The sequence below is a fragment of the Cryptosporidium andersoni genome, assembly GCF_001865355.1.
Source record: "Cryptosporidium andersoni isolate 30847 chromosome Unknown contig_25, whole genome shotgun sequence".
Taxonomy (NCBI): domain Eukaryota; phylum Apicomplexa; class Conoidasida; order Eucoccidiorida; family Cryptosporidiidae; genus Cryptosporidium; species Cryptosporidium andersoni.
Genome location: NW_027122911.1, coordinates 153,271 through 175,509, shown reverse-complemented (window position 1 = coordinate 175,509; position 22,239 = coordinate 153,271). Strand labels below are relative to the sequence as shown.

General features: G+C 27.9%; 10 protein-coding genes across 10 annotated transcripts; 6 read left to right on the top strand and 4 right to left on the bottom strand.

The window, feature by feature from the left end:
• Positions 1-15: 15 nt before the first annotated feature.
• On the bottom strand, positions 16-318 carry cand_018740 (uncharacterized protein; the record flags this gene model as incomplete). The annotated part of the gene is made up of 1 exon (XM_067212107.1): positions 16-318. One exon carries the CDS (start codon positions 316-318, stop codon positions 16-18), a length of 303 nt encoding a protein of 100 aa, XP_067066404.1.
• Positions 319-4,198: 3,880 nt separating this feature from the next.
• On the bottom strand, positions 4,199-6,076 carry cand_018730 (uncharacterized protein; the record flags this gene model as incomplete). Its single annotated transcript, XM_067212106.1, has 1 exon — positions 4,199-6,076. One exon carries the CDS (start codon positions 6,074-6,076, stop codon positions 4,199-4,201), a length of 1,878 nt encoding a protein of 625 aa, XP_067066403.1.
• A 470-nt stretch (positions 6,077-6,546) lies between these two features.
• On the bottom strand, positions 6,547-8,112 carry cand_018720 (zinc CCCH type domain-containing protein; the record flags this gene model as incomplete). Its single annotated transcript, XM_067212105.1, has 1 exon — positions 6,547-8,112. The coding sequence occupies one exon, from the start codon at positions 8,110-8,112 to the stop codon at positions 6,547-6,549; it is 1,566 nt and encodes a 521-aa protein (XP_067066402.1).
• A 672-nt stretch (positions 8,113-8,784) lies between these two features.
• Positions 8,785-9,130, top strand: cand_018710 (acylphosphatase protein; the record flags this gene model as incomplete). The annotated part of the gene is made up of 2 exons (XM_067212104.1): positions 8,785-8,951; positions 9,016-9,130. 2 exons carry the CDS (start codon positions 8,785-8,787, stop codon positions 9,128-9,130), a joined length of 282 nt encoding a protein of 93 aa, XP_067066401.1.
• A 176-nt stretch (positions 9,131-9,306) lies between these two features.
• Positions 9,307-10,647, top strand: cand_018700 (uncharacterized protein; the record flags this gene model as incomplete). The annotated part of the gene is made up of 1 exon (XM_067212103.1): positions 9,307-10,647. One exon carries the CDS (start codon positions 9,307-9,309, stop codon positions 10,645-10,647), a length of 1,341 nt encoding a protein of 446 aa, XP_067066400.1.
• Positions 10,648-10,950: 303 nt separating this feature from the next.
• On the top strand, positions 10,951-12,147 carry cand_018690 (papain family cysteine protease; the record flags this gene model as incomplete). Its single annotated transcript, XM_067212102.1, has 1 exon — positions 10,951-12,147. The coding sequence occupies one exon, from the start codon at positions 10,951-10,953 to the stop codon at positions 12,145-12,147; it is 1,197 nt and encodes a 398-aa protein (XP_067066399.1).
• A 386-nt stretch (positions 12,148-12,533) lies between these two features.
• On the top strand, positions 12,534-14,042 carry cand_018680 (uncharacterized protein; the record flags this gene model as incomplete). Its single annotated transcript, XM_067212101.1, has 1 exon — positions 12,534-14,042. The coding sequence occupies one exon, from the start codon at positions 12,534-12,536 to the stop codon at positions 14,040-14,042; it is 1,509 nt and encodes a 502-aa protein (XP_067066398.1).
• Positions 14,043-14,311: 269 nt separating this feature from the next.
• On the top strand, positions 14,312-16,315 carry cand_018670 (DEAD DEAH box helicase family protein; the record flags this gene model as incomplete). The annotated part of the gene is made up of 1 exon (XM_067212100.1): positions 14,312-16,315. One exon carries the CDS (start codon positions 14,312-14,314, stop codon positions 16,313-16,315), a length of 2,004 nt encoding a protein of 667 aa, XP_067066397.1.
• An 83-nt stretch (positions 16,316-16,398) lies between these two features.
• Positions 16,399-18,003, bottom strand: cand_018660 (U-box domain-containing protein; the record flags this gene model as incomplete). Its single annotated transcript, XM_067212099.1, has 1 exon — positions 16,399-18,003. The coding sequence occupies one exon, from the start codon at positions 18,001-18,003 to the stop codon at positions 16,399-16,401; it is 1,605 nt and encodes a 534-aa protein (XP_067066396.1).
• Positions 18,004-18,307: 304 nt separating this feature from the next.
• On the top strand, positions 18,308-22,060 carry cand_018650 (S8 S53 family serine protease; the record flags this gene model as incomplete). The annotated part of the gene is made up of 3 exons (XM_067212098.1): positions 18,308-21,174; positions 21,220-21,632; positions 21,696-22,060. 3 exons carry the CDS (start codon positions 18,308-18,310, stop codon positions 22,058-22,060), a joined length of 3,645 nt encoding a protein of 1,214 aa, XP_067066395.1.
• Between the last annotated feature and the right edge of the window lie 179 nt (positions 22,061-22,239).

Here is a 22,239-nt window from a genome sequence, read left to right as displayed (position 1 = left end):
TTTCTCCTAATATCCTTAAAATGAAATAGATATAGGCTTCATTCTACTCCTCTCACTTATCATATAACAACAGAAAAACCATCCAAGGAGAATATGAATTGTTACCCAAGCCACTATTATATACGGTAAAGGATTACTAATGAAATTCTCACTAACTGACTTATTTGTATATGTACTACTTTCATCATTATAATCACTTGTAGAACTTAACATCTGGAAATCACTCTGTAATCCAAATGTCAATGTCATAAGATATATGCAACTAAAGATAATTAAACCCCAAAATAGACTAAAACCTCGTACCTCTAGTTTATTCATCCCTTAATATGTATCTGAAATTTACCTAAATTACAAAATCAAAGGGGTAAATTCAATGTACCCATTCCCTGGGTATTAATGTTCTATTGTTAATATTGCACCTACATTAAATAATAGTATCATATATAGCGCTGATTTCTCATAACTTTGTATCTTAGTAAATGTACTATTACTATCAGAATAAATATTGTGAGGCAAGACATTCTAATATTTAATACTTCAAATATTACAATATTTTGTACTAAATATATTAGGTACATTAAATAGTTCTTTACAAAAAAGTTCCTATAAATTCTGGTTACCCTTGTATAATTTCATGAATCCTAATAATCTATCTAATCAGTATATATTGTAAATATATTATCTAAAATTCAATTACTAGTTTTATACTGTGAAGTAATATTTTCAATAAGATTATCACTTTTTTAATGTGATATTTAATATTTACAATTTTTTTTTATAATTTAACTAAAATTATCTATCATATATATATCAACATTATTAAACTATTTAAATATTTATCTAATGTTTATATATCTTATTAATAAATCTAAAAAGTGATTTATTTAGCTTAATTTTTGTTACTAGCCTATATATAATACTTATCTTACAAATTATTATCCTATCTAATTAATAAACTGTGAAAATAGCAAGCCTATAGTAATATTACAAGTTTTTATCTTTCTAAAACCTATAGTAAAAAATTTTAGGTAATTACCTTACATAAAATTATTTAACTTATCTTTAGCTATTATTAATTATTGATAATTATTCATCTTCAATTAATTTAATTTCAAATATATAATTAGACTTATTTATTACCTGTAGTGTAAAAATTAAGTTAATTTAATTTATAAAATTAATTCTACATAGAATTTATTTTTGTATTGTTTTTAATATCAATATTTAATATGATATTTCTATAGAAATTTATTATTTTTTACTTTGTAATAATTATCAATAAGAATTTCATAAGTTTAATATATTATAAAAAGATTTATCATCACTATTTTGTTAAATATATATGAATACATAACTTATAGTTGCTAAGTATCACTTATATTTTAGGTAAATAATCAAGTTTATTATTATATATATAATAATTTAAGTTCTTTATTATGTTAAAATAATAAAGAACTTTCAATATAACTTTTTTATTTTAATAATAGTTATCAAGCTTTTATTATAATTACAATAAATTTCTATTTAGATATATTAGGTGTAGTTATATAATATTTATTAAATATAACAAAATACCATGACTTTATAGTATCAATAAATATGTCGTATTGAAATTTCAAGAGTTAAATCCCAAAATTTGTCATAAAAGATTATTTAAGGATTTGCTCATATTGATATATTAAACTTACTAATACCCTCTAATACAATTTAACTATAGAATTATAACATAAATGAAGTAATGCAGATTTAAAAAGAATAACTTTATAAAATGTTTTTGTTGTTAGACCCTGCTATATAATAAGGTAGTCTTTATGTAGATTTTATGATTTAGTGAAATATTAAATTAAGATTAAGATACTCATTTATTTAACATTTTGGAATACTTTTTTTAAAATACCAATAATTATAATAACTTATAAATTTATACTTATTAGCAACTAGAGAATGTTCCTATACTTTTTTTCTTTAGAAAGGAAGCCAAATTGAATAATTAAATTAGCGAACCTTGCTTTGGTTTTTGGTTTTTAATAAGAAGAATCTAAGTCTGATTTTTTTTTAATCTTATCTATAATAAAAGTTGGAGTATAATAGATAATTATAGATGTATAATTATTTGGGAGATTTTCTAATAAAAAGGAAATTTAATTACTAAATAAATTAATGTATAGACTACTTTAATATAATTTATAATATTTGTAATAATAACTAAATTAAAAAAAAAAAAAAATTTAATATGTACTTTGTTCTTTAGTTATAGAATGAGTTATATTATTTAATTAATACTTATAAAGTAGCAAAATATTGTTACTATTTGAAATTGGCCTTTATATAATTTACTATTTAGAAGTTAATTTGTAAATTTATTTAATAATTTTTTTAATATTAATTAATATTTTTCAGATAACAATAATCTATTTTATCTACAAAATATTATAATAAAAATAAGTAAAATCTTATTAAAGTAAAGTATTAATGTAGATATATTTAATAATTATTCAATTTAGTCTTATGTTTTATTAAATAATAGTAAAATGATTTATTAAATATATATTAAAATATAATACTCTATAAATAAAATACTAAATGATAATAAAGACTAATATTTTAATATACTAAATTTTATTATTGTGTTTCTTAATTTGGTTGATTAATTACTGAATAATAAATTTTACTGAGTATAGAATTGAAATTCTCAAATAATTACTACACAATAACCTGGTAATATTTGATAATTTCATAGAGATTGTAAATATTTGTAGTCGAATAGGAATATTTATAATTAAATTGAAGTAATTATAATTTCATATTGAAGAAATCATTATCATTTATCTAATTATTGGAATATAATATAGATCGGAAATAGATAATAAAAGAGTAGAAAAATAAATGATAAATAAAATAATAAATAAAGAAGAAATAAAATAGAAACTATTAGAATTAGCTATTTATCTTACATTATAGAAATAAGAAAAAGATAAATTTTAAAATTTAAAAAAATATTTTAAAGAATATGTATTAAAGGAAATAAATTATTAGTATTGAATAAATTTGATTTAAGAAGTGACTCATACATTATATTTTATTTTTACTTAATATACAATGAGTAAATATCTATAAATCTACAGTTTATATTTCAGATAACAATTTTAATATACTTTTTTTTTAATTAACTATAAGATTGAAACTATTAAATAAATTTATCTTTGATATTTTACTGATAATTGTGTTTTTTAACTTTCTTTTTGCTTGAATAATATTAAATATATCCAATGTTATTTTTAAGGGATAAGAATGTTTATCTTGTTATTTTTGAACGTTTATTTTTCAGAACAGAAAATAAAAATTATTGAGCTTAGTTATTTTTATTTATTTTTAGCTAATAATCAAATAATATCGATAAACCTTTAGATCAGAATATTATATTACTGAAACAAAAGTACAATTTATTTGAAATTTATCTATTGAATTTTTTTAAGAATTTGAAAGTTATATTTCTTTTTTAGTAAATTTTTCTTATAAACCTTAAAGAAAATCAAATATACATTATTTATTATTTATATTGAATAATTCTCAGATGATTAACTTAATATAAAAGTAATATCAATTATTGTCGTTTCTACTCATTTAAAAATTAAATAATTACATTAAGAATCTTTTATAGTTGTATAAATTTCTTTTTTAACTATTTTCTTAATTTTCTTTTTTTATTTAATAAAAATCCGAATTCTAGAAAAGATATTTTAATATTTGTAATGAAAACTAGCAAAGTAAAATAGAATAACACTGCATTTTAGAGAAAATATATAAGATATAGTTAAAAGGTAATACTATCTCAAAAGTCACACTACCTCTTATTATCCAAAAGTTCAGTTTCATGTTAGTATTAGATAGTGGATATGAAATTCAAATACTAAAATACACTCTTTACTAAAATTAAAGAGCTTCCATATATATTATATTAGTACACATATTTAATAATTAGGTTCATTACCATGCCTAAATTACTAAAAAGTGAACTTAACTGTATTTATATTTAATATAAACTGATAATAGCAATGGAAAATCTCAAAAACGTCGACCACAGGATTCGAACCTGTGCGCGGAGACCGCACTTGATTTCTAGTCAAGCCCCTTAACCACTCGGGCAGATCGACCACACACCGGGTAACCTCGCTAACACAGATATAAGGTCATAAGATTATCCCAATAAATTTATAATCCACATTAGCTTTGACCATCCCCTTATATTCTTTGAACTTGAGACATAAAAGCACCCCTCTATTTGAGTAGAGCTAAGAATAACAGATGATGAAAATTTTATTAGAGTCCAAAATATTATCGAAGTAAGAAGAAATATAAATGTAGATCTTGAAAAAGTACTCCCCTCATGTGTAGATACCTGTATCTGATAGCGTGCAGCCTCAAATTCCCTGCTTAATCTTAATGTTTGTTCTTTTGTTAATGAAGTTGGTTTTCTATCCCCACTAAATTGATAAAAAGAAATGAATTTATCTGATTTATCACTATTTATTGAATCTTCTCTATCTGATGAAATTTTGGAATAAATAGGTCTGTGTACGTACTCACCTTGAGAACTAGTTTCATTTCCACTTGCAGCAGCTGCAGCTGCAGCATATTTTTCCATTATATTTTTGTATTTAAGTGATAATAATTGGCTAGGATTACGACTTTGTATGGGTAGTGGGGGATCAACCCTCTTGAAGATTTCTGATTTTTCAAGGCCTAATTGTATAGGTTTTTTTATAGAAACAATATCATTTGCTTCTATAGAAGCTTTTGATTTTGGAGTCACCTTTTCTATATCACTTCGTTTTTCCTTTTTTAATTTTTTAGTTTTACCAATAGGTTTTTTTTGCTTTTTAGTATCAACTAATATAGTTTTATTGTCATTATTTATATTAGTTTGAGAGTGTAATTGTAAAAATACTATGGACTTAATATTTGAATATTGATTATTATTTTTTACACTTCTGTCTTTCATAGTATATTCTATCCAAGGTGATAGATTTGAAAATAAAGGAAACTTTTTTATATCTAAATACAAAGATTTTGTAGTTTCTTTTTTACAAAGTAATGAATTACATTGAATTGAATAGTTTGAATTGATTTTTTTATTGTCTTTTTTTGTTGTACTAAGTATGTGTGATTCTAATTGAATCAGAGAAAGTGGATCGTTTTGCTTTAATTGTTTTTGTTTGATATTATGAGATTCTAATTGAGATAATTTTAATTTTAACTGATCAACATATGTTTCACCTTTATATAAAAGAGATTTTTTGTCCATACGTATTTCATTGCATATTGGACATAAAAGTGGAACTGGACCACCTGATAAAATGTCTGAATTTTCACCAATTGTAGGATCTTCAACTATATCTGAGGGGAAGTACTTAAAATTTTTTCTCAAACTACATTGTAGATGTGGACCAAATATTCTAGTATCTTTTGCACACTTATCCATCCAAATTCTACAATTATATACTTGATTTCGTTCAAAACGAACTAATCTACGATAACATGCCCCAGTAGTAGATATGTAAATAAATGGAATACTTAATAGCAAGAAAAGTATAATATTGAATATCTTAAAGCATACGGGTAGAACCTTGCATCCAAATCCCAGAAATCTCGTCTTTTTAGATGGTGTAAAAAAGTAACTTCTTGGAATCTTACTGAAATATCCGAAACAAAATCCTGAAACAAATGCTATAGTAGCCATAATTAAACTTATAACTGGTATAGTATATAGAATTATAATAGTAATGACATATGAACCAGGTATTGGGATAAACTTGAAGAGTGGAGTAATACTACATTGAAATATACTAGTTATATTGTCTGGATCCTGTACAAAGTGATCATAGTTTGGATTTTTTGGATCAGAATTAGCTACTAATTTAGCAAATATATAAGAACCAATACTGTATACTAAGTAAAGTATAGCTTGGAGGTGAAACCATTCTTTTAGCCTCCAACTATATCTACCTTTATGAAACTCCCCAAACCTATTTACAACTTTTTGTTTAAATTTGTAGATGTGATTTATCAATTTCATATGAAAAATTCAGATTTCTCTTTTTTTAAAAAAAAAAAAGGGAAAAAAGGCTCTTTAAATAAAAGGAATCCACAACCCTCTAAACCAAATAATCACACTAAGTGCACACAGTTACAACTTAAGAATCAAAATTGGGTGAAGAAATAGAAAAAAATTTATTTAAATTGCAACCTAAAGATCACATTAAAATATATTACATATTTTTGTTACCCTTAGACAAGATTTGATATGAAATTATAGGAAATAACAAGTTTAGTTCAAACTAGCAAATATACTCAAATCTAAACAAATATAGGGAATATTCATATCTATACATAGTTTAGCTGATCCCAATTTTAAGAGATCACAAACTGTTAACAAAACTTCTGTAAATTAATGTTAATAATCAATAAGAAAGTAAAACAATAAGAACAAATAGCTGTAAATATCTACTAAATATAGAGATAACTAGTTTAGGAAGCTTCATTTAATTAATAGTTGGAAGTATTTACCCAGCAACCTTCTGTCCATAAAACCTTTTCACTACTATTAGCTGTAAATAGATTAGGATGAAACAGTTGCCATGCGTTGTCATCACACTTCTTGTTATGCTTATCACTATCTACAGTAATATTTCTTTCTTTATCACATTTTATTTCTTCAAAATAGTTATGTGTTTGATCTATTAAATTTGATCCTGAATTAATGGCACTTGAAGTCATTGATATAGTTAATGCAGCAGTATTCTCTGAATGTGGTGTTAAATCAGGTGTATATACATTAATAGCATTGTCTTCATTTGAAAAACCACATATTCCAGCTAAACCAAATGGAGCCCCTGAAAAGTGCCATTCATTATGTTTCATATCTTTATTTACATTTCCTTCATTTGGATTGTCTGAAAGAGATAATAATTGTAATTGCATCAAATATGACATCTGTTCTAAACTAGTACCATTATCATAATCATCATTAACATTTGAATTATGCATATTCTTATAAATAGCAGGATTATTTGAGTTATTTGGACTAGATATATTACAATCATTTGTCCATGGTAATGAATTAAACTCAAATTTATTAGAGCAATCATCCAAATTCCTTCTATCTCCAGATGAAAAACCCAACCCAAGTACATTACAGGGTGGAGGAGGAATTTTGATATTATCCCTTGCAGTATGTAATTCATTACTATTATCAAAGTGTCTATGGGTATCTTTTCTTGAGCTATTTGTTGTATTCAGTAATCTATCAGTATTTTGTTTATCTACTTCATTCTGTGTATAGCTCTTAGGAGATTCATTTAAACATGTATATTCCACTTTCCCATGACGAGGAAGTGGTGTTTCACATCCAGTAGAAGGTGTGACTGGGGAATCATTATTATTATTTATTAGAGTAACTTCACCTTTACAAGATTCATTATGATTATTCTTATTTCTTGAGTTCCTACCATTTCTTTTAGGTGAGTGTAAATTATTTGAACCATGCATCTTATTACCTAAGTGTTTATGATATCTTATTGGTGAATGTTCAGTTATCTCATTATTTCTCAAGTTTCCATCTGTAATTTCACCTAATAAACAATCCATATCTTCTGATAATTTATTACTATCATGAATTAGTCGTTGTCTTTCTATAACCTCAGGGCCTTGTACTGGATCAAAATCTATAGATTCAGGATTACGTAATTCATCTAGTCCATGAGCAAAAGGGCAATAATGTTTTGTACAAAGAGGATATTCCCTACAAAGCTGTGTCTTATATACTAATACATGATACATTTGCTCCTCTTTAGTATGAGAAAACATACACATCCTACCACGCTGACAATAATTCTTTACCCTCATCTTCTTATTTTCATTATGAAATACAACATTAGGACATAGATTTGGCCGATATGCATATTCATATGGATTACGACGATGCCATGAAAGACAATGTGAAAATGGACAACGTTCATCTAACTCACATACACCGTGTAGAGCTTTTCTTTCACAAATCCTGGTCCTGAATCTGGACAATTCTGTCATATTCATATTCTGACTTAATGGCATCTCCTTATTGTTTAATTCTTCCAATATTAATGTCAATAATATCAAATAATATCAAATAATACCAAATAATATCAAGAATAAAACTATCAGTTATCCTTCCCTTATATGTAAATGAATAATAAATTGATTCTAAATAACATACTACAATTATATAAACTGTTTCAGATAAACCTTACTCAACCCTACTTTTTCTTTATATATTTTATAAATCAAACCTTAGTACTGCTAGATTCAGGAATATCTTCGGATGTCTCACTGAAATGTCAGATGCTTACTACGTATAGTGCAATTGCAGCGATATAAGTCCATTATTTATCCTGTCCTGTCCATTACATTTCTATCTATATATCCAGGATTGGAGAGATGCGGTTAATTTATGTAGCTTACCCGGAGTATCTATTTGCAAATGCGCAAATTTTTTTTTTCTAAAAAAGATACACTAAAGTATACTTTTATTAAGTTCTGAATCTTATTTTTATAAATTGATATTTATTTCTGTAATATCCACTTTTTAATTATTATTTTACAAGTTTTTGTAATATATAAATTTTTTTGTATATTATATTCTCTTATTCCTTATCTAAATTTTATATTACAATTATATAGGTGGCGGGTCTCCCACTATTACTTTATAATTCACTATTATATTTGTAGTATTATTACTCTGAAATTATGATTTCTTGTGATTTTGAAGTATTTGGGAAGGTACAAGGTGTTTATTTTAGGAAGTATACATTAGAAAAAGCACACCAATTATTACTTACAGGCTGGTGTTCTAATACACCTAATGGAACAGTTAGAGGCCAATTGGAAGGTGATGAACAATCTGTAAGATCTATGTAAGTCCAAATATATAATCTTATATTAATATTTAAGTATTTAATTATTTAATCTAACTATTAGGGTACAATGGTTAAAAAATGAAGGAAGTCCAGCATCTATTATTGAAAAATGTCAAGTATCAGATTTTATTACAATAAATGAAAGATATTTTAAAGATTTTTCAATTATTAAATAATTTCAATTTTTATTTATTTATTTATTTCTTTATTATATTTATTTTTTTTTTTTTTTAATTATCATAATTATAAATATTCTGATGTATTTACTATACAATTCCCCCCCACAAAGATAGAAATCTATGCATGCATGTTATACCGTTTATGTAGATTTTGACCATTTTCCTTTTAAATTATGAATCCATCATTTATACTTAATAATTTGTTCAATATTAGCAATACTGCGAATATACAAACTGGGGATTATGGATTTACAGAAACTATGCAAAATTGCAGATTATTCTTATTTATAAAAGACTACTACAAGTTAATAAAGAAAAATTTTTATCTTATTTTTTGTATGTTAGGATTACTACTCTCTTCAGTAGTAAATTCAGTATATTTTAAGAAAATGACTAATGCAATGCCAAATCATGTATGGTTCTTAACTCAATTAATATCTGGATTATATGTTCCATTATTTGGAATAATTGTATTAATATTATATTTGAAAAATAATATATCAGATGAAACTTTAAAGATTCCGCTTAGAAAATTTTGGATTATGGGATTTTTAGATAGTTTTGGAAGTATTCTAACATTACTTGCAAGTGTACATACATCAGGTGTAATGCAAGTCATTCTTGGGCAATTTTGTACACCTATTACATTAACAATGTTAACGATATTTTGCAAAGATAAATTTCATATTATGCAATATTTAGGAGCTTTTATTATGATTATTGGAATTTTTATAGTAAAATCTGCTGTAATTTTGGGGTTTAGGGATATTTCAGAGTCAGATAAGTCAAACTATTTCATATTTAATATTTTATTTATAATTTCATGTATACCAGCATCAGCTAGTTCAGTATACAAAGATATGACATTTAGAGAAACAAGTTCTTTGAATGAACACTATTTACAATTTAATGTTGCATTGGCACAAGTAATTGTTGGATTTTTTTTAGCACCTATAAATTCGATGCCAATACTTGGACCACTTAAAATTGAGATAACAGAAATTCCTTCATTACTTAGTCAAGGGTCAAGATGTTTATTTTTGAAGCAGAATATAGTAACAACAAATTGTGGTAATGATGAACAAAGATCATGTGATATGTGTGAATTAGTTCAATTACCAGTTTTTACATATTTTATAGCAAATATTATATGTAATATATTTAGTATTATGGTGATAAAACATGGTTCTGCTGCTACTAGTTTCATTGTTTCTACTATGAGACTTCCTTTAACAACATTTGTTTTTTTTTCATCTACTTTAGTTGGGAGAGAAGCAACAACTCCTCATATAGAAGATTTCATTGGTATATTTATTCTAGTTTGTGGTTTAATTTTATATAGATTTGGTGCTACAATGAATTATGACTTTGTTGAAGATAGTTATGAGTTGAATTATATTGAGAACTACAATATATATCCAAATTATAAAGAATTGGATATATCTACTAGTGCAACAGGTAATGAAGAAAATTCATTAGATTCCTATTCTAGTACATATTATTCTAAACTCTAGACTCTAATATATCTATACGAGACTAAAGGAAATTGAATATTTCTACAAGGATTTTTTATTTAAATCTATTTTTAAGATTATAAAAAAAATGTTTTTAACGTGAAAAATTAAAATACAGATCTAATATGTCAATAATTGAGAAATGTGTATTAAAAGTTAGAGATGTTGATGTCAATAATATACACAATGGACATGTAGGATTGCATGCCCCATCTTGTGGGGTCACACTTGACTTTTTTTAAGATTTATTTGCTATTAATTTTAATTAAATATTAAAAAACATCAAATTAAATTTGAAAGAATATGGAAATTCGGGATTCTATTGAAGAAAATCAGGGATACCTATCTGGTCCTTATATCGCACTTTTAACTGGTACTAATCAACAACCAGAGCCAAATAAAAAAATTCAAAAGATTTTTTTGATTACATTATTAACTATTGTTTTAATATTAGTTATTTCAGTATATTGGGTAGTATTCAATTCTAATAAACATGATATAGATGATAGTGATACAGATAACTCTATGTATCCAAGTGAACAAGAGTTCAAGAACCAATTTGAAGATTTTAAACGAAAATATAAAAAAGAATATTCAAATTTAACGGAGGAAAGATATCGTTATTCAATATTTAGAAGGAATATGAACTTTATAAAGATGAGTAATAATCAAGGATTTAGTTATGTACTAGAAATGAATGAATATGGTGATTTAACCCATGAAGAATTTATGCACAATTTTATGGGCTATCATCCACAACACAAAAATAAGAGGTTCTCAGATAGTCATAATATTTTATCTAGTGATAAAATGGAGAATATATCACCTCCTCGTTTTGTAAATTGGGTAGATGCAGGATGTGTTAATCCAGTAAGAGATCAGCGATATTGTGGATCATGTTGGGCTTTTTCAGTTGTTACATCTCTTGAGAGTGCTGTCTGTGCCCAAAAGAATGAAAAACTAGTTAAATTAAGTGAACAGCAGTTCGTTGACTGTACTCGCAATAATGGAAATTTTGGATGTGATGGGGGAAGTTTAGATTTAGCATTTCAATATGTTATGGAACATCAGTATCTTTGCACAGAAGAAGAATATCCATATATTGCTAATGAAAAAAGTTGTAAATTTAGTAACTGTAGAAATCCCATAAGGTATATATTAGATTCATATCGCAATGTAGTACCAAATAATGTAAATGCTCTAAAAGTAGCAGTTGCCAAATATGGGCCAATTTCTGTAGCAATTCAGGCAAATCAGGCACCTTTCCAATTTTATAAAAAAGGTGTTTTTGATGCACCATGTGGTACAGATATTAACCATGCAGTTGTTTTAGTTGGATATGATCTCGATATATCTAGTGGGAAGGAGTATTGGCTTGTAAGAAATAGTTGGGGAGAAAATTGGGGTGAAAATGGTTATATTAAACTAGCTATACAAGCTGGAAAGAAAGGGACATGTGGAATTCTAATGGAACCTATTTATCCTGTCTTAAAGAAATAGTTATTACCAAATTTATTATTATACCTCTTTAGTGAATAGTTATGATTTATCACCTTGATTATTGAATTTATGAAGTATCAATTTATTCTAGTGTAAAGTTTCAAGGATAATAAGATTACAATATAATAAGTGAGAATAAGACAGAAAAAATAAGAAAATAAAAAAAATAAATTAGCTAACAAAAAAGCTAGTGTGATACGTAGTGCTCACTGGACGCTCTAGCCACATTGACTGCATAGAGTAAAAGTGAACAAGAAAAAATAAAAAGGTTTTTTCTTTTTTGAAAAAAATTATTTAAGACTAAAATTAAGCATTTAACTAATGAAAATAATTGTCTAGTTCTAAGCTTATTTGGAGTGTCTCCTTTTTTTCTTAAAGTTACAGAGATGAACTCAGTTGAACTATCAGCAAAACCGAAAAAGATTCATCTTTCAGAAGATTACTTCCATGAAGTTATCAAAGAGCTTGAGAATGCTGCTTCCATTATAGCTCAGCAAAAGGTTGAAATTGAAGCATTACAGGGATCATTGAAGTACAATGAGGCAGAACTAAAAGCTCTTCAGGAACACCAAAAGGAATTGAAAAAAGAGAATAAGAAGACTTTGATGGAAAATCAAAAAATTACAAACTCACTACAGGGTGAAATAGATACTTTAAAGTTAGAGCTGGAGCATACACAAAGACAAGTTGGAGTGTGGAAAACTCGTGCTTGCGAATCACAACAGTCCTTGAAGAAATTCTTAGATTCTGCAATCATGGATGGAGGGAACGAGACGAGTGGGATAGATCATACATGCATCAATAATTATGAAGATACTATTCTTAATTTGAGAAATCAGCTAGATGAAAGACTTATACGAATTGAGAGTTTGGAATTAAAGATACGGAATTGTGAAATGGAAAATAATGATTTAAATAATGAACTTGGAAATTTAAAAAGTAAAAATAAACTAATTGAATATGAACTAAGAGATTTAAAAGAAAGAAGTAGAAAGGAAGAAAATGAGAAAAGGAGATTACAATATAGAGAGCGGAATTTATCACAAGAAGTCGCTAGTCTACAAAGAAAAATTTCAAATAAAGTAGAAGAACTACAGAAAGAAAAAACAATACTAAATGAGCAAATATGGGATTTGGAACAGAGATTAAAAGAAACTGAAGTCGAAAATAACAAATATATTACTAATAGAAATTTTGAATTGGCTGTTAGAAATAATATTAACTATATAAAGACGTCATTGGTTGAACAAATACGTAAACTACAAAAATTTGTACAATTTTTGTATTCCCATAAAAAAGACTTTATAAATAATGAAAACCTAGATTTTATGAATTATGGAATCAGGACTTTAACTAAATTATCTTCGGAAAATCTTGATAATGAAGATATGAGTGTGCAAATACAAAGTGTAGACACTTATAAGAACTATGATTCTTATGATACTTTTCATCCTCATGAAATTCAGAGAGACAAAGATGATAAATCCTTTTATAAATGGGACTTTAATGATGCATCGCATGATAATAATTATCAAGTACAATCAATGCTGTTGAAAAAACAGAAATACACAAAAGATTTTAATGAAGTATTTACAACAGATAGTACATCTAAATCAAATCTTATATATTCTAAAGATAACCTTCCAACTCACAAAGTTAACAAATCTAAATTTAATAATGAACTTAGAACATTTAATATAGAAGAAATGTCACCCAACCTATTTGAATTAGCTAGAGAAACAATTAATGTACTTGGGGAAGTGTCCAATGAACACCAAGATCTGATGGACAAGTTACAACTAGTATTCAATGATGATGATTATATTAATCAGAATTCTTGTTGTAGAAGTGAAACTTGTTCTCAGTCTAGTTTAATCTCATTTTTAAGTGAGTAGTCAATATAACTTAAAGTATCTAATATAGCACTATAGAAACAATATATGTTATTTCAGTTTAATTAGTAATATATTAACATTAGTTTTCTTTATTTAAATCAATATTAACTATTTGAAATATAATTTTAACTTTTCAAACCACATTATTGTAATTATATTCTTTAGTGCAACTATTTTAGCGCTATCTACCCTGCCATTATTGATCTACTTGACAGGTTCAGATTTGACTTGTAGAATATAGCTAATTGTTAGATAGTGATCAGAGGAAAATGGAGATAAAAAAGAGAAAAGTTGAAGTTAATGAGGAGTCTTCAGTTGAATTATATCCTCTTAGTACTGAAACTATGGAAATTTTGAAAAAACGTGGTATTAATAGGTTATTTCCTATTCAAGCAAAGTCTTTTAATTATATATTCAATAAGAATGATATTTTAGGTAAGGCTAAAACAGGTACTGGCAAGACGTTAGCATTTGTATTACCAGTAATTGAGAGACTAATTAAAAAAGGTAAATTTCATACTAATGAAATAGGCAGAAAGCCTCTAGTACTTGTATTACTACCTACGAGAGAGCTTGCTCAACAAGTCAGCAATGAATTTGAACTTATGAAGGGTAATAATCGTTATAAAGTTGTAAGCATATATGGGGGTTCACCTGAATATCCTCAGATACAAGAAGTTAAGAAAGGAGTGGATATTATTGTAGGTTGTCCTGGTAGGGTTCTAGATTTTATTGAACGAAACATACTTAATGTTAGTAAAATTAATGTTTTAATATTAGATGAAGCAGATAAAATGTTAGAAATGGGATTTAAGGAATATGTTGATAAAGTGATAGATTTTGTTAAAAAACAGACATCTGAAGAAAATACAGATAAGAATAGAAGATTTCAAATCTTACTATTCAGTGCTACAGTACCATCATGGATTAAGAAAATTGTTAATGAAATTATGTCTAATGATACTGTTACAGTTGATGTAACAAATATATCTGTTGATGGAAATGAAGATTCAAATGATCGTGGAAATACTAGAATTCGTCACTTAGCAATCCAATGTGCATATCCTCAAAGAACAGCTTTACTTAAAGATATTATTACAATGTATGCAGGTATTCATGGTAAATGTATAATTTTCACTGAAACTAAGCAGACTGCAAATGAAATCTCTATGAGAAGTACAATCAGTGACATGTGCCAAGTACTACATGGAGATATTCAGCAAAGTCAAAGAGAAATAGCTCTGCAAGCTTTCAAAGAAGGTCGTTATCGGTGCTTAGTAGCAACCGATGTAGCAGCTAGAGGGTTACATATTGACGATATAGCTGTTGTTATACAGCTTGCACCACCAAGAGATATAGATACATATATTCATCGTGCAGGACGTACTGGAAGAGCAGGGAAATTTGGAACAGCTATTCTATTTTGCAACATGAGTGACTACCCTTTTTTATTAAATATTGAAAAAATTGGGAATATTAATTTTCAAAGAATCGGTGCTCCTCAATTTGAGGAGATTCTTCAAAAGACGGCTAACTCTATAGGGGAATATTTGGTAGGGAAAAATATTTCCAGTACAATTCTTAATTCTGTAGTGAAACCAGCCAAAGATATCATCATAAAACTGTGGAAAAAGTTACAACACAATACACAGAAAAAAAGACAAAGGAAACAAATAGAAGACCGAGATAATGATTTGAGTTTAAATAATATGGAAAATGTTCCTGATATTCCAGAATGTGCTATAGATGCATTGGCATATTGTTTAATAGAACTGACTGGAATAAATAGTGAAATATCCGAAATCCCACATAGATCGGTTTTAAATGGCAGAGAAGAATTTAAGAGTTATTTAATAAAGTTTAGTAAACTGAAAGATACTATTGCAAGCAATGGATATATATGGAGATGTCTCAAAAATAATCTACGAGGATATGAAAGTCTTATTGAGAAGATACAATGTATGACTTTGCTTAAAAGTGGAGATGGTGCAGTTTTTGACATCCCAGTTGTACATTTAAAAGAATGGGAAGATGCAATTCAAAAATTGATGTGTAAAACCAAAGATGTTGATACAAGTACATTCCAAATTAGTGCTGCTTCAAGCAATTTACCAGAACTGGTAATTCCAAATACTTCAAATTCACATCAGGACTTTGGAAGTAACTTAAGAGTCAATCAGCAACATATTTCAAATAAAATTGGTTTTAGACAAACAAATAATAGAACAAGACCGTTTGGAAGAGGTGGAGTTACTAGAAGAGGTAGATATTAAAAAATTGGGTGTAAATAGACCTAGGACTATTAAAGTAATCAACTATTAAATACAAATTATCGAGCATTATATTCTAGTTACTCTTACAAATGCCATATATCTATTGTTGAATCACTGTATGTTGATATGATAGAATTGGCATATTCACCAAATGAAATATAATTTATTGAGGACTTACTGTTACAATACAAAGTAACGAGTTCTTCTATAGAGGTTTTTGTATTAAATGTAAATAATGAAATTCTTTCATTCCATCCACTTCCAATATATTTACCACTGTCATCCAAAGAAATAAGTCTATTGTTTCTATTATTTGTTGTATTTTCTATATTTTGTAATACTAATCCCTTCCGTAAATCCCATAAAAGGATTGACCCATTAGATGTTGTGGAGAATAGATAATAACCATTATTAGAAAAGCATAATTGTAGTTTATCACTACAATTATTTTTGGGAACTCTAAGTTGTTCTTTGAGTTGAGTTGCAATATTCATATTCCTAATGTCCCATATATCTATTACTTCTCCTCCATCAAAAATTCCACCAATAATAAGACCATCTGGATGGAAACTTGCATAGTTGTAGGAAACATTATTTGAGATGTATTGTGTACAGATAGCTTTACAAGTCTCAATATCTATATATGAAAAGAGAGACTGTTTCTTTGAATTGGCTAGGAATTGTTTATTTAATGGATGTGCTGATAAATTTGAAAACTCTGTAGTTTTTGATTCTAAAAGTATGTTCGATTTTAAAGTATATAGGTCACTTTTATTCTCAAAATTAACAGTGTCTGTCAAGGAATATACTAAAATACCAGTGTCTCCACTATTTGAAACTATTATAGAACCAGGAATACTCATATCAACATTAACACTCGGTATTGCTAACAATGACAATATGCTAGTACAGGCTTTACCTTCAATTCTACAAATTGAGTCACCTTTCTGAGTATCTGTCAGATATATATCTCCATCATTATGTCCAGTAATAATTACCTTGTTTTTATATAATTGGCTACATTCAAGTAGAATGTCACTTGATTTACTTCCTAATTTAAAGGATAGTCTTGAATGATCTAGAGATTTTAAGTCCATTGGTGAAGCCAGGTTAACGAACTCTCTTTTCTTCCTAAGTGGTCTCATCATATCAGCATATCTTATATATTCATCGACTAAATTCATCGGAATTCCATCATATTCTTGCAAAATTTCATCCTTTCTATCATTAGCTGATTCTTCTGTAGATCTAGAAATATCTATAGGTGGATTTTCAAGTATTCTATTTTGTATCTCTTCTAAATCTTTTCTTGCACTGTCTCTCTCTTTAATTAATTTAGCTATAACACGACAAGCTGCATCTTGTTGGTATAAGCTTTGGCTTAACTGCATCTTCAATTGATCAACTTGAAGGCGCAATTGGAATAACTCTGTCATAGTTGCATCCCATTCTGTTTGTAACATTTCTAATAGTCCAGGAATGCTAGTATTAGCAGGAAGACGGGGAGTAATTCTATTATCGGTATGTACACTTATTAAGTCATCAACTGTCAATGCATCATTACTAAAGGGACACTTCCCATTTGACTTCACATATTCTTCTATAAGTTTACGTTCAAATATGTAACCAGTCTTAGAAATTACAGGATCTTTTGCTAATACCCCAGATATGGAACAGATTAGTGACATATATTTCAATTTCTAATAATTTCCCTTCTTGGAATTAATTCTGAGACTTTATCCTGTCTCTAAAAATCACTCCCCGGCAGTATCAATAGCAAAGGATACCGGGAACATATCTCGCATCCGAGTATGACTCTGATTATTAAACTTTCTGCACAGTTTTCCACTGACATGTATGCACAATTCGGATTTTTGTAAATGAGCATGGAATCTTTTTAGTAAAAGGTTCCTAAATAAGTTGCTTCTACACTTTTACATAATGTTCAAATATATTCTAAGCTTATTTCGTTAACTACTTTTGAGTAAAATAATGCAGTGCAGAAATTACATTGCGGAGCTACTTTTCATATTGCTAACCCTTCTAATGAATCTAAGAGAAGTAATTGGTGGTAACTTGTTTAATAGTTCTTCAGTGACAATTAATGTAGTTGAAGGTAGGAATTCAACAATAGAAGTAAACCTAAAAAATCCAGTAGACCACTCAGTACAACCGAAAGTTACCATTGAAGATCGCTTATTTCTACCACATATACTTAAACAACAAAGATCTTTAGATAATGAAAAAATGTCCACATTTTCATCTACTGGAAGACTAATTGTGAAGTACAAGGAAAAGGTCTTAAGTCGTGCTGTAAAGGAGTTTAATATTATTGGTATAATGTCAAAAAATGGTCAATATCCCAGAAATGAAGGTGTTCAGTTTTTATCTAAAGTTTTATCAAAGATATCTGAAACTGCTGAAGAGTTGGTAGGTATAAAGTCTGCAACTGTTCTAGATGCTTTGGATATGATGATTGTGGAAGTTCTGAATACTTCCAGAACACCAGACTATATAACAAAACTTTCAAATAGTTTTTTATATAGTGATGAAGTTGAGTATGTTGAGGTAGATCAGGAAGTATCACTTTCAGATCACCTTTCTACAGATGTGAAGGGAATCTTACCAAATGATCCAAAATTTAGTGAACAATGGGGAATGCACAACAAACTAACAAATATTGATGCAAGAGTATTATTAGCTTGGGAACATCTAGGAATAAATTCTGCAAATGGTAAGTATAGTGCTTATAATGATATTGAAGAAAGATCAAGGCGTGATGTGATAGTTGCTGTGATTGATACAGGTGTTGATTTCTCTCATCCTGATTTGGTAGATAATATGTGGATAAATCAAAAAGAATATTATGGTCGTCCTGGAGTTGATGATGATATGAATGGTTATGTAGATGATATATATGGTTATGATTTTGCTAATAATAAAGGAACACCAATTGATGATGAAGGTCACGGAACTCATTGTGCTGGTACAATAGCTGCAAAAGGAAATAACTATGAAGGTATATCTGGAATTAATTGGAATGGAGTTAAAATAATGGCACTCAAATTTTTGCGTGGAAGTGGTATTGGTTTCTTAAGTGATAGTGTAAAGGCAATAAATTATGCAATAAAGATGGGTGCTCATATTTTATCAAACAGTTGGGGGGGAGGAACTTTTTCCCAAGCAACATATGATGCAATTAGAAGGAGTATTGATAAGAATATGCTTTTTATTGTAGCTGCTGGGAATGATCATAATAATAATGATGTTAGACCTACATATCCAGCTGCATACCAACTTCCAAATGTGATATCGGTTGCTGCAATAGACTATAATGGACGTTTGGGAATATTCTCAAATTATGGGCATAGAAGCGTAGATATAGCAGCTCCTGGAGTTGACATATTATCGACAAGTGCTCACAAAGGATATAAAAAATTATCTGGAACATCTATGGCCTGTCCATATGTATCTGGTGCTGCTGCAATGCTTTACTACTTTGATCCTACTACGACTTTTGATTCTGTAAAATCAATATTACTTAAATCTGTTACACCATTATCTAATCTTAGAAATTCAGTCCGAGCTTCCGGAATATTAAACCTTTACAAAGCCATAAAAATGATGCAAAATAAGAAATCACACATTGAAGAGAATCCACGTGAAGTAAGTAGTGGTGGTATTCCAGAACATACATGGATTATATTCAAGATACCTAATACAATTGGACCCAAAGGTTCATCATCACTTCAAATAACAGGTATTGGAGAGAAATCTGGTGTATATACAGCTTCACTTTTAGTTTCTTTATTAGACTCTAATAATAAGAATAAAATTATAACTAGTGATCGATTAAAAGCTATAATTAATGTAGTAAATGTTCCCAAGCCTCATGTATCTCTTCCAAATGGGAATACTACAAATTTAGGCCTATCCTTTATAGGACTGGAGGGCTTAAGACACAAAATACCTATTAGTAATATTGGTGTTGGCACACTTGAATATATGGCTGAGCTTACAACAGTTGATTCAGGGGATTCTAGAAAAAAAAAAGGTGAATTTCGGGTATATCCACCTCTTGGTACAATTCTTTATGCTAAAGAAGGTACCACAAATAGTGATTTAGAAGTTTCTTGCATACCTCATACTCACCAAGGAATTATCAGTGGATATCTTATTATTCGCTATAATAGTGGCCTTAATGAATCTATGATGAATAAAAATGCAAAATTTTCCAATATTCGAGGAAATTGGTCACTTAATGAAGCTTTGACTGCATTTTCTGATGTTACTTTTCAAAGATTTGGTACTGAAAAATTTTTTTCTTTAAGTACAGAGCGTATAGCAATAAAACTATATTGTAAGGGATATGGTATTCAAGTTCAGCCTTCATCAATTATGAAATTTATTAGATATCCAAATGCATCAGCACAAGGTACATTTTTATTCAAAAGTTTGGAAAACTCATTAAAACCCTCACTTATACTAAGATTTATTCCAAATATAGAAGATTTAGATACAGATGATGAAATTTCTAATGAATCTGAAATAGAAGAAAAAATTACTCCGGAAATATCCTTTTTCAGTATTGCAAGTCGTGAATTGCCACAAAAGAAACGTATATTTTATAGATTAAATCCTAAGAATATTAATAATGGATATTATGTAAATTCAATAAGTTTAGATGAGACATTAATTCAAAATCCAAATATACAATTTATTTGGTATACAAAACCCCTCAAAGATACAAAAAATACATCTATTCAAGAATTAACAAATCTCCGTAATTCAGATGATGGAATACAAAAAGTGAAACTTCCTAGACCCTGGTCTTTACTGGGGAAAACTGTTACCGAGATGTATGTATCAGTTAACGGATTTATATCTTTTTCTCATATATTTAGTGAAGCTTTTGTACCTGCGTTACCATCTTATGCTCCTCCGCATGGAATCCTTGCACCTCTATGGTCTGATTTAACTACTGTTGGAAAACCAAGTAGTCAAATATATATTAGCTTTGTAGAACCTGATATAATGGTTAAAAAAGATAATAAAGAGGATTTTTCCAAAGGTTGGAAATTAGTTGTTGATTGGGATGTTGATATGAAGATGGATCCATTACCAAATAAACCAGCTAGATTCCAGTGCATTATATATGAAGATGGCCATGTAAAGTACAATTATTTAAAATTACCATGGAATAATGATATTTATAATGGAAAAAATTCTGTTATATCCACTCAATATAAACCACCAGGTTATACAGGGAGAATACCTAATGCAGTGGTTGGCTGGGAAAGCCCTGTTGACGCTCGAGGTAAGTTCATATTAAATTTATATTAATTACTATGTACTACATAGTTATTATTTTAATTTTTAGGTGTTGGTATTCCATGCACAAATAAATTCCCCTTACCACACTCAACACTAGAGCTCAAACCAAGAAATCCCAGATTACCATGGTTTGAGATGAGTGATGAAATAGTCCCCCCTCTTCAGACAATACAATCTAATTTTGAAGTCAAGTGGAGAACTATAACCCCTTTAAATAGAAAATCTGGAAGTTATAAGGGAAAAGTACATGTCACTGCATCAGATGGAGCAGACTCCTTCATTCCAATCAGAATCTCTATAGTGAATAATAGTACTAAAGAAAAAGTGACCAGTGTAGATAATTCAACCGATGAGCTTTCAATACAAGGGGATAGTTTAGCAACTCATGAAAACTCTCTTGGTAAAAATTAAGTTCTATGGTTTTATATTTTATCAAAAATTACTTCAAAAATTATTACTTATTACAAGAAATATCCTTAAAGCTTGTTTCACCTTTAAAGATATTTTCCACAGGGTTATTAAGATATTAAAGATGGTAATTAGTAGTATTCATAACTTTATACCATTTTAAATAAAATTTTTGAAAGTTG